Here is a 16287-nt window from a genome sequence, read left to right as displayed (position 1 = left end):
AGCGGATTGGCCGTTTCAAAATCATCATAATAAAGCTGAATTTGAAGAGCATGTTCTTGCTGTGAAAATAATGGATGATTTCTGACAGATGAACCATCATTAATGTCTTTGAAAATGCCATCTTCATGAAGCTTCACTTGCTGGACACAGTTGCTGAGTTCCCGATTAGTAAACATCGACTCAAGAGTTCCCAAAATAGGCACATAAACAAATTTGTCATCAACAGGAATTTGACTGTATACACCAGTAGTTCTATCCTTGCGTAGATCATAACGCACACCAAGAACATGCTCTACTGGTTCCACAATTTCCCATTTTTGAGGGATTGAGGGATGAAAATGGATTTTCAAGCTGCTCAAAACAGTCTTTAACTTTATTTAGAGTTTGTTCAGTTACCTCAGATGAAAGACATTTAAGAACAGTGTCCTGTGCTTGGACATGGACGTCATTTACAAATTCCTCCATTGAACCAACTAAAGACTGCACAGTACAGTACTTTCAGAGACTCCAGATGCTTGTACTTGAGCCACAATAGAGCTACACATATCCAGTAACTGTCTTTTTTCATGAGTAGCTGAGTAGCTTACGAGAGAAGCTGAGTAGCTTACAAGAGGAGCTACACTTGGCAGTGGATCAGGAACACAAACGTTACTGTCAACATTGTCCAAAGGAACAATAGAACTTGAAGCTACACAGTCTCCATGTACTCTCAATAAATGTTTCTTGAATCCACAATATGTGTAAAAAACAGAAGAACACCCATTCTCTCCACATTTCAAACGCAATGTACGTCCTGGGTACAACGCATGACCAAACTTCAAATGTTGAAAAAAAACGGAGCAACTTTTGTGCTGTACCTTGCAAATGTAACAGGTGAACATTTTCAAACCTCAATATGATCAACTTTTGCCCGGATTTCCTTGACCCGTGCTTGACCCGTGGACTCTCTTTTGTAGTGCCGACGTCAATCCCATATACGGTAGTCTGAATGAAGGTGTAGAAGTTGCACAAGGCCTCATCGTAGGATACAGCAAAGACGAAGTGGGCCTTAAACAGTTCGTCGAAGGCAGCCACAGCTGTCTGTGCCACGCAGGGAATGGCCTTCTGATCGAGGATGACGTAACACTTCTGGATACTACTCTTCTTTTCTCCAACACAGAGGAGGAAGGACTGTGCTGATCCAGCTCTGTCCAGGAATGTCACCATGCTCGTCCCCACCTAAGAGTGTTGGAGGGGAAATTAGGAACAGTAGTTTGTTTACACACCAAAATAATTTCCCATCTTCTTTTAGCTAGATAGGCGTCTAAACACCTCTAAATGACATGGCACGTTAAAAGCAGAGCTTTTTTGGATTTACTGAATGTCTATTCAACAAAGGGAAACATACATAAATTACATAAATAATAATTAATTATCTCTCATCATCTTGGCCTCCTTGATTACAGTGCCACCACAGCAGTGAATAAAATATCTCCAAATCATTTTAAGAGCATTATTTTATGTAAACAATATATTTCAACCATTTGGTCATCAGACTGCAACCCTAAAATATATACAATGAATATTCAATGATGGATTAAACAAGATGAAATATGTTTTTACCTATCCTTCACTAAGAGGCATTTTCTTTTAAAGGAACTTGCCAATATTTTAAATATTATCCCCCAAAGTTGGATAAGATGATACATACACTTCTTGTTACTGTGTGTGCAGTAGCTCAGTCTGATGTTCTATCTCTGCGTGTTGCTTCTGCCCACCTCTGCAAAACTAGGCTAGTAGTGGGTATGTCAGATTGAGTTACTGCACGCACAGAGACAAGAAGGAGAGATAAATAATAAATAATTTCCCTAAAAGTTGCTGTGTCCCTTTAATTGCTGCAAGAGGGAAATTCAAACAGCTGACCAAGAAAGTGACAAATCATAGGTAAATTAAGTGTTAAAAGAGGTGAAGCAACATTCAGTCACTAGCTACAGTATGTCCTGAACATACCTTCATGAACTTGACCACATGTCAGCAGCTTCAGTGGCACTGATTTTCCCATGTCTTTTTCCTTTTGCGGTTGGAGGCAAGAGATGAACAAGCAGGAGGATAGCTGCCAAGTCACTGTCCCATCCTAGTGGATTAGTATGGGCAACACCCACATCGCATGAGTACACAGTCATAGTAATAAGCGCACATGAAGAACACTGGCAAACACACTCCGTGGACACTACCATAATCATTTGATTCCTCTTGAGCAGACAAACACACTCCGTGGACACTTACCATAATCATTCGACTCCACATGAGTACCAGGGCGAAGGCCTTTGCAGACAGCGATAATCCTAGGTTTGTAGAACGTTGGCCATTTTGCAATAAACTTGCCCGAGACGTCTTCTCCAAATAGCATTGTGAAGTCTTGGTTAACCTAACACAGACAGAAACCATATTAAAACATGGTACACAACACATTAATAACTGGTACATCAAGCAAGTCTCTATTATTCTTACCAAGCCTGATGTATCCAAGAATCGGGGGAAGTGATCTAGGATAACTGAAGACTGGTCTGGATTGTGTAGCATACTCTGACGGTGCTTTAAGGTTGCCTTCATTTTCCTCCTTAACAACTGGTTGGTCTGCTGAATGCTTCATCACGGACATCGCTTCTCATGCAAGTCGAGTTGTCCGTAGCAACATTTTGTATGGGAGAAAACGGGAGGCTAACGTTCAAACCACCCCCCCCCTTCCCCTGCACATTTTGCATAGCCTATTTCAGCAAATCCCTCAAATACTACTCAAATACACACTCTACCACTACCCTACCAGCGCACACACACACACACACACACACACACACACACTCCTTCTCTTTCTACAATCTCAGAATGCCATTACATTCTTCCCTTATCTTCTTTCGTTGCTGAACTTGATTAAATTCGGTGGCTCCGCTTCTTCCGCGGGCCCTTCGTAGGTTCTGAAATAGCGCGAAACCGCTAACATTGATGGGAACTGTAGTTCTTAATGCTACGTTCGCAACGTCTTTCTACCAGTAATGCTTTTCCATGTTGCAATGTATTTTTGTAGACAATTATGGACATGGTTAGAAGGTCATGTCATAAGTCAGACCAATCCTGTCACTGATGGCTAGCATACATGTTTTCACCATCTCTCAGTGGCTACGTTAAAGTTTACTTAGTGGTAAACAGATATTCACCATGCATGCCCACTTCTTTTAATGCTACACTCTAGATAGACCCCTCAACCTAGCCATTCACATACTGTACATATTTAGGTCAAGAGTGGCGTGTTGGGTGAAGGTCTGGGGGCGAGGTGTGGTGGGTCGTGGTAGTGGGGGATGTGTGCATATGCTGGGGGCCTGGGGCGATGGGTGGCACGCAGGTCCTCCCCTCTGTCAGCTCGTCGCAGTATAACTGCAGGGGCTGGGTGGAACTGTGGCCATTAATGGGTGCCCAGGTTGGCAATCAGTCAGGCAATCAACCAGGCAATCAGTTATTCCTATCATTATACTTATCATTAATAGAATAATTACAACTCCTCTCCTCTGAAACCCTCCCTCTCTATGTTCCAGCTTCTCTCCTCCTGGCCCAACAGCAAGCCAGCCTTATACATATGCGCACACACACACACACACACACACACATACATCCTCACATACTCACTACCCCCTCACCCCCCATCCCCACCACCCATCCCAACACCACCTCATTCACACTCTTAGAGCTACCATCCGCACCCCCCCCCCCCATCCCCCCTTCTTTTCATTCCGGTCATCAATTTCATCCCTGATAATCATATCTGTAATCATCCTGGACGCAAATCATCCTTAGCCTTTCTGTTATTAATGTTATGTTGTGTTATGTTTGTGGAAGCCAAGTCAATGTGATGTCTTGTTAAGTTACAGTATGTGTTTATGTAATGTACGTCTGTTTGTCGTATGTAGTATTCATGTGCATGTCGTAGTGTTGCATTTTCTGTAATGTCAATGATGTTTGCAAAAAAAAAAAAAGTTTACTTAACGTTAGCCAGCTTACTAGCAATAGCGTAACGTGCTAACTTAACTTACTCCCGCCGAACACTGCACATTGCTAGCAAGTAGTACAGCCTAATAACTTAGCTTTTTAACAAGTCCAACGATATATTACCGCTTAAACAGTAGGTTTATTATCAGGGAGTAAACTTTTTTTACGAATGTTAAAGTTATAGTCTAACCTGAGAGTATTGAGTAATGCTAAAAGCTTTGCTATAACCTAGCTATTACCTAACGTTACAATACAAAATAGACAATTACAACTTAAATAAGCACAAGTTATGAAGCAAATATGAATTATGATAAAACTAGATGTACCGCAGAGCAGTACAAAATATGACCGCCGCCCAGTACAGCACATTTTTTCCACAAAAATAAAGCATGCTGAAAGGCCTATATGATTCTAACTGTCTCACTAAATTGCATTATCCACACTCAATTCAATTCTCACTGGTATCTGCTAGACAACAAGTACCAAATCATGATTAGTTCATAGATTTCACATGTAAAATTCATTTTATACAACCCCACCTCCATCTTGCCTGTTCATAATTCTGAGAAATTCTTGAATAGTGTGCATGTTATGTGTGTGTGCGTGTGTGTGTGTGCGCATGCTTGTGTGTGTGCCTGCGTATGTGCCTGTGCATGCATGCGTACATATGTCTACTGTGTGAGTATGTGTCATACGTATGATTACTGTGAATGTATGTGTGTGTGTGTACAGTATCTGTTTGTGCACATGAAATGGGTTAACATGACCCCAGGAGGCAAACATACGGAAGAAAATGGTCATCCTAGGCCCTACAGTTCTCAAGATATTCACAGAGAACTGTGTCTGCCCTACTCTCCTTTCGGGGGGTCCAGTCCAGTGGGGGGGCTACAGATCAAAACGAAAAACGACGGTTCCATGCTATCCATGTGGGGTTACATGCCCACCAAGTTTCGTGTACCCCGGTCTTTCAGTGTCCCGGGAATCCTTGACGGAAATGTGGGCATGCGAAAAAAAAAAAAATCTGACTAAACCTATATGACCGCCGCTTCGCTGCGCGGCGGTCATAATAACAGGTGTATGACTAAGTCTTAAATATCCCCAGACAGTCAAATTAAGCACTTACCTTCTACCGTCTTGAGTAAAGAAAACGGAGAAAGATCTTTCGTCTTCATCACATCCTGGACAACCGTTACGTGAGGGCGTGGCTTAGATCTGCCTTAACACCAAAAAAGCTTAACACTCTGATTTGACAACGCAAATAAGTCACAGGCAACACTAGCAGTGCTATTTCATAACTGTGTGGTGTTAAAATAACATTTTAACACTCATGTATTTGCTGTGTATAGGACCCCATAAGCTATTTCCCTTCTATACTATATGTTGGTTTTTTAAAGTAATTTACTGTATTATATTCTATTTATTTATTTTCTGCTGTGCAAAGAAGGTGTTCAAGTGGATCTTAGTCTCTTTACTGTAAACAGGTGAAAGCAATCAAAAAAAAAAACTGTAATAAACAGAATGTGCCTTCGCAACATTAGATGAATGAACAGGCACACATACACACACACACACACACACACACACACACACACTCTCTCTCTCTCTCTCTCTCACACACACACACACCTGACCTGATGTCTTGCTGGATTTTAAGGTAGATGAAAGGGGATATTATCAAACATGCAGAGGAGAGAGAGAGAGGAGATAGAGAGAGAGAGAGAGAGAGAGAGAGAGAGGAGAGAGAGAGGGAGAGAGGGAGGAGTATGTAGAGAGAGGGAGAGAGGAGAGAGAGAGGGAGGAGAGAGGAGAGAGAGAGAGAGGGAGGAGAGAGAGGAAGAGAGAGAGAGAGAGGAGAGAGAGGGAGGAGTATGTAGAGAGAGGGAGAGAGGAGAGAGAGAGAGAGGGAGGAGAGAGGAGAGAGAGAGAGAGAGGAGAGAGAGAGAGAGGGAGGAGAGAGAGAGAGAGAGAGAGGGAGAGAGGGAGGAGTATGTAGAGAGAGAGAGAGGAGAGAGAGAGAGAGGGAGGAGAGAGGAGAGAGAGAGAGAGGGAGGAGAGAGAGGAAGAGAGAGAGAGAGAGATAGAGATGGAGAGAGGAGGGGATATTATCAAACATGCATCAGGTGGCAAATAGTTCTCTTCACTTTTCACTTGACTTCACTTGTCATGTAACATTATACAGTAAGAATGACCACACACACACACACACACACACACACACACACACACACACACACACACACACCACACACACACATAGGGGCAGTGAGGTATGATGACCTGGGGACTGTGTAAAGGTCATTTATCACACACACACACACACACACACACACATTGCTCAAAAAGTTGCCCCATGAATCAACCACAACAGTAATTCAAACCAAGCAGAAGCCTGTCTCACCAAACAGGAAGCCAAAGCTTGCCAGCCTCCAGTAGTGTGCATGCAGAGAGCTAGAACAGGCCTGTAACTGCTACTCACTCAAAGCTCTGCAGCGCCATCATGTGGATGTCAACAGTAACACAGCCTCCAGTAGTGTGCATGCAGGGAGCTAGAACAGGCCTGTAACTGCTACTCACTTAAAGCTCTGCAGTGCCATCATGTGGCCAAAACACGCCAATGCAGTATCAGCTGACCTCTATTTCTCAATCATAACAGAAAAAAACCTGGACAGTACAGTATCAACTGACCTCTGTATTCTCAACCTGGACAGTGCAGTATCAGCTGACCTTTAAATTCTCAATCGTAACAGAAACAACCTGGACAGTATCAGCTGACAGTATTAGCTGACCTGTCACAGAAAACAGGCTTCTGGGCTGGATTCTTATACAATTCTATATTATTTTTACATGGAGAAGGTTGGCCTGAGACACTGGAAACAGAACACAGTGTGTGTGTGTGTGTTTGCGTGCGTGTGTGTGTGTGTGTGTGTGTGTGTGTGTGTGTGTGTGTGGGGGGGGGGTGGCAGAGTGGGCATAGCCTTACAACACTGCTTGGTATTAAGACTCTAATAGACTTTGGGTGCCTTGATGAAATGCTAATGTGTTGTTGTTAATGGCTTCACCTCCACGGATGCTACAGTAGTATTCTATCAACCTTGCTACCAGTTACCAAGCTGGGATTCACCTTGACCACACTAATGGAACGGAACTCTCACTAAAATCAAGGAGACTTTAATAAGCCAGGTTTAGCCTTTAGGGTGGCTGATGGAAATACCCCTCTAGTTGTCATGTGATTGTACACATGAAAGGGACATCCTGCAATGTGTTGTTGATGTTGTTGACCCAGTTGTCATGTTATTGTAGCCTAGCCTACATGAAATCCTGAGGATTTCAACAATTTACCCCCATTGTTGTGTAGTATTTCCCCCCTATTTGTCTTGGTACTGCTGTAAAGCGTCTGAGTAAAATGAGTTATTTCTGTGTTCAAGATTAAAAATCTACTTAATCCAGACGGTGATCCGGATCACTCCCAAACTTTTTGAGTTATCTTGCGAACAAACAAACAAACAAACAAACAGACAAACAAACCCCGATGAAAACATAACCTCCTTGGCGGAGGTAATAACTATATAACAGCATGCACACACACAAACCCACAAGAACTATATACAATATGCAAAATAACTATATCCAGCATGCACACGTACCACAAATGCACAATAACTATATACAAGAACTATATAGAACATGGAACGCGCACGCACCGCACACACACACACACATACACACACCACACACTGTAAACTATATAACTATATACAGTATGCACACACACACAACACACACAAACACCATTTAACAACAACCACACAATCCCACTCAATAGCCTTCAACATCTTCATCATTTCTTTCCTCATTCCTTCAGTCTCATCATCTTCTTGATTCTTTATCTGAATGTATTGTGAATGGGTTGCAGCAGTGGACCTCACCCCCTTCACACTTGCAATAGTCAGTGCAACTGCAAGTTTCCTTGAACAACACTCGCTACCAGATTTACAGTCGCAGCAAAAAAGCCTCCTAAGCTTAAAAAGCTCCTCCAACAGATTGCCAACCTGATGCTTCCTATCTTCAGGTCATGTTGTGGAAGGCTGCAGGTCAGAGAGAGCCTCCTGCAGATGCCAGAGACATCACACAGTTTGAGTGGGAGGTTGCTAGTGAAGGGGCTGTCATGCCCGCTCTTGCCATCCAGGCAGTGGCTCCAGTAAATTTGCTTGATGTCACCAGCTGTAGCTGCAGCACATTGAAAGCCTGCAGCAAAGGAAACTGCAGCTGCCATGCTGCAAGTCTCAGTTGTACTGACTACTGCAAGTGTGAAGGGGGTGAGGTCCACTGCTGCAACCCATTCACAATACATTCAGATAAAGACCAAGAAGATGATGAGACTGAAGGGAATGAGGAGTTATTAGTGCATTTGTGTACGTGTGCATGCTGGATATAGTTATTTTGCATATTGTATATAGTTCTTGTGGGTTTGTGTGTATGTGCATGCTGTATATTAGCCTAGAAATCTAGACGCACCCTAGCGGCAGCAAATTACATTTGCTTCCAGGGTTAGTCTAGCAACTCTCCGTTGGCTTGTGAGCTCGAAAAATTAAACTTCTATCAGGCCAATCAAATCGTGTATAGAGTCGTTAGGCGGGCTTAACATAATGATTGATGGCAGAGTTGCAACGGTTTGGCTTGAATTCCCTGCTACTTGAAAACAAAGAAGATGGATGTTGCTGTTGGCCAACAGTGTGACATGAGTTAAGCTTTTTTTTTCATGGTGATATCTATTATTAAAATGTTTTACCCTATTCACCTGTACTGCCTCGCCTTAATTGTCTATTTATGCTAATTATGCAAATAAGTGCAACTTTAGGCAACCAAGTTGAATTCCACCCACTAGGCCTATAGATGACATTTCTGCAATAAAACTTTAGGGTACTCAACATTTCTGGGTTCATGAAATCACGACTAGACTAAAGCCCTTCTATACTCTTTGACTAAACTGCTGGACTATTCCGTCATTTCCTAAGAGCACCTCCACACCCATAGAGGGCAGCAGTGAGGCGTAGAGCTGAAATGGGATACTCTCGAAACGAGAGCATTATCCCCAGAAGAAGAGTGGAATAACAGAACTTGTTGGAAAGGGCAAACATTCACTTTCTTCTCGACTGGGGAGTTTGACATGCGAAGGAATGTAACTTGTTTTTCAGTGATATTTATGAGGCAGAATTAGCGTCATTTTGCACACGGTAAGTATCGCTGTGGCGGGCTGCCTTGTATGTGTTTTTTTGTCGCTGATAAAACGTTATCAGTATTCTTCTGCACGTACCTAACATTACGCTGCATTGTTGCTCCGTCAGAATAAGTTAGTCTTTTTTCGTAATGTAACGGTCAGTACTTGGTATATTTAAAGGATTATTGTGGGAAAGTGTGAGTTTTGGATGTATCAGTTTGGAGTCGTACCAATTACACACAGGTAGCGGCCACCTTCGCCAGCCATTCGGACTGACGCAGGAAGATCGGTGATATAGCACGACTCCAGGAGTCGCTGCGCAACGACGGTTCGATTGGTCTTCCAAACAGATCGAAATGTTAACGTCGTGGCTCTCCGTGGTCCCGTCTCACACATTCCGTCAGATCTGATAAGTGTGACCGATGACCTGAAGCCCGTTCCGCTGGTAGAGGAATGCTGTGCGATGTTGCTAGACCGTCTTTCGACCTTGTTATTGTGATCATCTGGGAAAGCTGACATCTGCGCAGTTATTGCGACTCGGGTCATATCTCAGTCCAAGGTTCAGTGTGAGAGAGAGAGAGAGAGAGAGAGACACACACACACACACACACACAGACAGAGAGACGAGATTCATTTGTTTCAGGTTCCGCAAAAAACCCTGTGACTCAGCAGGCGTGTGTCTTAAGATGACAGGAAACAGCCCAGAGGTCGAAAGTAATCTATGAAACATAAAGACGAGGTGACAAGCACACACCAACAACTTTTACTCTACAGAGAAAGGATGTACAGCTGTTAGTAATACAAGTTAGTGTACACACACACACACACACACACACACACACATACTCCCTCTTGATGTGTGTGAGTGTGTTAATTTGTTGTTGTTTGTCCAGAGTCCTTTAGGAATGTGTCTCCTCTCCTTTTTCTCTCCTGCTCTTGTCCTCATCTCTCCTCTCGCCATTTCTATCCACTACTCGTTTCAACACTCCACTCCACTCTTCTCCTCCCCGGCTCCTCTCCTCCCTCTCTTCCTCTCTTCATCTCTTCTCTCCTCTCTCTCTCTCTCTCCTCTCCACTTCTGCTGTTGTCCTCTTCTCTCTCTCTCTCTCTCTCTCTCTCTCTCTCTCTCTCTCTTTACTTCTCCTCTCTCTCTCTCTCTCTCCCTTTCTCTCTCTCTCTCTCTTTACTTCTCCTCTACTCTCTCTCTCTCTCTCTCTCTCTCTCTCTCTCTCTCTCTCTCTCTCTCTCTCTCTCTCTCTTTACTTCTCCTCTACTCTCTCTCCTCTCTTTACCTTCTTCCTCTCCTCCCGGCTCCTCTCCTCCCCCTCTTCCTCTTCCCTCTCTCCTCTCCTCCCCTCCCCTCCTCTCCTCTCCTGACTCCTCTTCCCTCTCTCCGTGTCCTCCAGGCCTGATGGTGTCCTACAAGCGTCTGAGCCCAGAGGAGGTGCACTTCTCTGGGTGTGCTTCGCTGGACGAGCCCCTGGCTGCGGTGGCGGAGGTGGAAGAGAAGGAGGCCGATGTGGACGATGTGGACGTGGAGGCTGAGCAAGAGCGCCCCCTGCTGTTGGGCGTGCTGCCCTGCTCCATCACCGGCGCCCTCCTCACGCTCGGCGGCCTGGTGCTGGCCGTCTGTGCCGTCTGGTTGCTAGGCACCATCGTCTGGCTGCGGAGTCCGGTGGGCACCCAGGGGCCACACAGACCCCCAGCACCGGCACCGGCCCGACAGGACGGCTGCAGCAGCACAGCTGCAGAGTGGAGGTAGCGCACACACACACACACACACACACACACATAGACACACACACACACACACACACACACACACACACACACACACACATAGACACTAGGAAAGGACAGGACAGCTGCAGCAGCACAGCTGCAGAGTGGAGGTAGCGCACACACACACACACACACACATACAACACACACACACACACACACACACACACACACACACACACACATACATACACACACACACACATACACACACATAGACACACACACACACACACACACACACACACATAGACACTAGGAAAGGACAGGACAGCTGCAGCAGCACAGCTGCAGAGTGGAGGTAGCGCACACACACACACACACACACACACACACATACAACACACACACACACACACACACACACACACACACACACATAGACACACACACACACACACACACATAGACACTAGGAAAGGACAGGACAGCTGCAGCAGCACAGCTGCAGAGTGGAGGTAGCACACACACACATACACACACATACACACACATACACATACACACACATACACACACACACACACACACACACACACACACATACACATACACATACACACACATACACACACACACACATAGACACTAGGAAAGGACAGGACAGCTGCAGCAGCACAGCTGCAGAGTGGAGGTAACACACACACACACATACACATACACACACACACACACACATACACACACACACACACACACACACACACACACACACACACACACATACACACACACACACACACACACACACACACACACACACACACACACACACACACACACACACATACACACATACACACACACATACACACACACACACACACACACACACACACACACACACACACACATACAGACCTGAACAAAGAAATGGTGTTATTTGCGTTATATGCTCCCTGGAGGAAGAAATGTAATACACACACACAGATACTCACACAGTGTGCGTGTGTGTGTGTGTGTGTGTGTGTATGTGTGCGTGTGTGCGCATATGTGTGTGTGTGTGTGTGTGTCTCTAGGTTTGACTGCTACCCTGAGAGAGATGTGGTGGTAACACAGGCCATGTGTGAGAGTCGTAACTGCTGCTTCATCCCCGTGGCAACGGCCTCCGGTAACCCCGGCAACGGCGTGCCCTGGTGCTTCTACCCGCCGGACTACCCCTCCTACTCGCTGGTCGCCCTGAACGACACGGAGACGGGCCAGGAAGGAACGCTGGTCCGCACGCGCAAGAGTTACTACGGCAACGACGTCCAGACGCTGCGCATTGAGCTGCTCCACGAGACTGACCAGAGACTACGCGTCAGGGTACCACACACACACACACACACACACACACACACACACACACACAAGACTGACCAGAGACTACGCATCAGGGTACCACACACACACACACACACACACACACATACTGTACACTAGTGTTGCACGGATACTACAAAAGTATCGCAATACCCTGAAATGAAAAATGTCACGATACCTAATTTTATTAGTATCAATACTTTTAAGAATGACCGTGTTCTTTTGAAGTAACATGCTTGTGCGTCATTTCTCCTCACACACACACACACGTATGCGCAGCTGTCGTGCCATAAACAGCGAGACATTGCTGCTAGTTTAAGTGCTGTTGTAACACATAATAATAGGCTAATATCAAGTTGATTTGCTCACTTGCATCTCAAGTTTGTGTTGCTAACCTACCTAGGGATTTAGGTAATTTAGGCCTACTATTGGGTTTAACGTCATTTAGTCATTTAGAAATAGGCTACACAACCATGGCAAACTTTTACATCTGGAGATGGCTCCTTGCTAACTATCCCGCTAGCTCAGGTCATGTCTCATTCGTGGAGTGGTCACTAAAAACATTAATGAACATTGCAAGACTGCAAGACACTTAGCTCTTCTATGATCCCAGAAAGATTTTCTTTGAGTTGTTAGTTTTTTGAACATTTATTTTATGTAATGACATAGAAAACATAATGAATTGCATCCACATATCCTTAAGCACTATGCGCAACTATTATTAACTAGCCTAAAACCGTGAGGCTGAAGGCTAATTAACTCTCATGTATTTCTTAAAGTGACAGGAACTCAATTACACCTAAACACAACCAATGTGTACTCAATTAGCATTCATATTAATTTTTATGCAGATTATAAAATACTATATTTTATTAACAAAATAACTTTATATGAATTCCAAAATATATCAAATAGAAACATATGACATAAGCCATCATTTTCCGTTTGTGTTTGTGTCTGTGTGGAGAGTCAAGCAGAATCTAGGATGGCCACTGGTGTGGTGATCACACTATATTCAATACTAGATGTACCGCAGAGCAGTACAAAATATGACCGCCGCCCAGTCCAGCACACTTTTTCCACAATAATATGATATATGATTATGATTATGATCCACAATAATATGATATATGATTCTAACTGTCTCACTAAATTGCATTATCCACACTCAATTCTCACTGGTATCTGCTAGACAACAAGTACCAAAACATGATTAGTTCATAGATTTCACATGTAAAATTAATTTTATACAACCCCACCTCCATCTTGCCTGTTCATAATTCTGAGAAATTCTTGATTGTTTGTGTTATGTTTATGTTGTGTGTGTGTGTGTGTGTGTGTGTGTGTGCGTGCTTGTGTGTGTGTGTGTGCGTGCTTGTGTGTGTGCCTGCGTATGTGCCTGTGCATGCAAGCGTACATATGTCTACTGTGTGAGTATGTGTCATACGTATGATTACTGTGAATGTGTGTGTGTGTGTATCTGTTTGTGCACACGTGTGCACATGAAATGGGTTAACATGATCCCTGGAGGCAAACATACGGAAAAAAATGATCATCCTAGGCCCTACAGTTATTCAAAGATATTCACAGAGAACTGTGTCTGCCCTACCCTCCTTTCGGGGGTCCAGTCCAGCGGGGGGGCTACAGATCAAAACGAAAAATGACGGTTCCATGCTATCCATGTGGGGGTACATGCCCACCAAGTTTTGTGTACCCCGGTCTTTCAGTGTCCCGGGAATCCTTGTTGGTGTACGTCACTAAATGTACACATAAATTATTTTATTGTAAGGCCCCCCATGAACGAAAGTACACAAAACTTGGCATGCATTCGGAGGGTGTCATAATGATCCTACACTTTTAATTCTGTGCAGTTTTGACCTTGTCAGCCAGAGATATTGTGATGAAAACACCTAATTTTTTGCTTTTTCATTTTTAACTAGGTGGCGCTATACATGAAATAAGTGGTAATGGGATGGGTTGACATGCCCCCTTAAGACCAACATACATAAAAAAGGTGGACCTCCTAGGCCCTATGATTCTCGAGATATTCACAGAAAACTGTCTCCGGCCACCTACAGGCCAGTTGGTGTATAGTAACATAAATTAATTTATTGTGTGGCCCCCCATGAACGGAATTCCACAAAACTTGGCGTGCATACAGAGGGTGTCATAATGATCCTACACTTCCAATTTCGTGCAGTTTGACTATGTTAGGTCACAGATACCTTCAATTACAACACCTCATTTTTACTTTTTTGTGTTTAACTAGGTGGCGCTATACATGAAATGAGTGGTTATGGAATGGGTTGACATGGCCCCTTGAGATCAACATACAAAAAAAAATGGTCCTCCTAAACCCTACGGTTTTCGAGATATTCACAGAAAACTGTGTCTGCCCTACCCTCCTTTCGGGGGGTCCAGTCCAGCGGGGGGGCTACAGATCAAAACGAAAAACGATGGTTCCATGCTATCCATGTGGGGTTACATGCCCACCAAGTTTCGTGTACCCCGGTCTTTCAGTGTCCCGGGAATCATTGACGGAAATTTGGGCATGCGAAAAAGAAAAAAAAAAATCTGACTAAACCTATATGACCGCCGCTTCGCTGCGCGGCGGTCATAATTACTGATGACGTGGGTGGGGGCCCCCAAATCAAATAGGGTCATTCCACATCAATTCAACCAGGGCCCCACGCACATAGGTCTCAAAAAATTCTGAAAAAATTACCAGGTGTGCCTAAGGTTACCCAGGAGACACACTGTAAAATTACTTTCATGTAAGATCAATACTTTCCAAGATACAGCTAGTTTTACAGGGGGAGGGGGGTGTCGATTTTGTTCCGCTTCTTTTTTTTGTCAAAGTTCACAAGCCCAAAGCACAAGAACTAAACCATGTAGGAGGCTAAAATTGTGCATGCTGATACATCAATAGGAATAGTATGTAGCAAAATTGTCACATTTGGTCTGGATGATCCTGCATGGTCATAGCTGTCCCTCAAAGTGGATCAAAATTTTATTGGAGTTTTTGGCTGGGCTCTGTTTAGGCCTTCAGAAGACATATTTGTACTCAACATAGGCTCTTGATTTATTTCCCTTACAGAGATAAGTAGAAACACTCACAAAAAGCAATGAACAGAAAAGAAATCCCTTCAGGGTCTGAACAGCAGACCTCACAAGTCTGAAAAATAATTTTGGTTCTCATTTTCAGAGCATCCAAACACCGTGTGGGAATATACAAAGATTTTTTTTTAATGGTTTTTCTTTATTGTCTATGATCTTTTTAAAAACACCAATTTGACTATTTCCACCCTGAACATGGGCAAAATGCACCATTGAGATCAATATGTTTTGTATAGAGTTACCACAGGTCACTCTATACAACCACAGGTGGCACTGTGGTAACTCTACAATACATTTTTAAAAAGTATCGAAGAAGTATCAAAATCGCAATTCTTGACCTGGTATCGGTATCGAAACAATAATTTTGGTATCGTGACAACACTACTGTACACACAAGACTGACCAGACCTATGCATCAGGGTACCACACACACACACACACACACACACACACACACACACACACACACACACACACACACACACACACAGACAGACTGTAAGCTATCTTGCGGTGATTGGTCAATATATAGGGCCTCTGCTTGTCATGAGGATTGTGATTGGTCAATATTGACGGCCCTTACACTTGTTTTCTGGACCTCTTCTCCGTCTATAAGTCTTTCTCTCCCTTTCATCTCTCTCTCTTTATCTCCCCCTCTCTCTCCATCTCTCCATCTCTCGCTCTCTCTTAGTTGACTGACCCTGTGGAGAAGCGCTATGAGGTGCCCATCGAGGTGCCTGTGGTAAAACACAAGGCCCCAAGCCCCTCCTACAACGTGGAGCTCAGGAAGGACCCCTTTGCCCTCATCATCACACGCGCAGACACCGGAGTCATCCTGTAAGTGTGTG

General features: G+C 44.1%; 1 protein-coding gene across 1 annotated transcript in view; it reads left to right on the top strand.

Annotated features, from left to right (window-relative positions):
• Nucleotides 1-9096: 9096 nt before the first annotated feature.
• Nucleotides 9097-16287, top strand: part of gaa2 (alpha glucosidase 2) — a 25257-nt gene continuing 18066 nt past the window's right edge. Inside the window, exons 1-4 of the mRNA XM_042104132.1 lie at nt 9097-9254; nt 10645-10996; nt 12040-12325; nt 16131-16276. Coding sequence (XP_041960066.1) covers nt 10650-10996; nt 12040-12325; nt 16131-16276 — 779 coding nt within the window. The 5' untranslated portion in view covers nt 9097-9254; nt 10645-10649. The remainder of the gene's footprint in view (nt 9255-10644; nt 10997-12039; nt 12326-16130; nt 16277-16287) is intronic.

Source organism: Alosa sapidissima, chromosome 9 (genome assembly GCF_018492685.1).
Source record: "Alosa sapidissima isolate fAloSap1 chromosome 9, fAloSap1.pri, whole genome shotgun sequence".
NCBI lineage: Eukaryota > Metazoa > Chordata > Actinopteri > Clupeiformes > Clupeidae > Alosa > Alosa sapidissima.
This window is presented reverse-complemented; position numbering and strand designations above follow the sequence as displayed.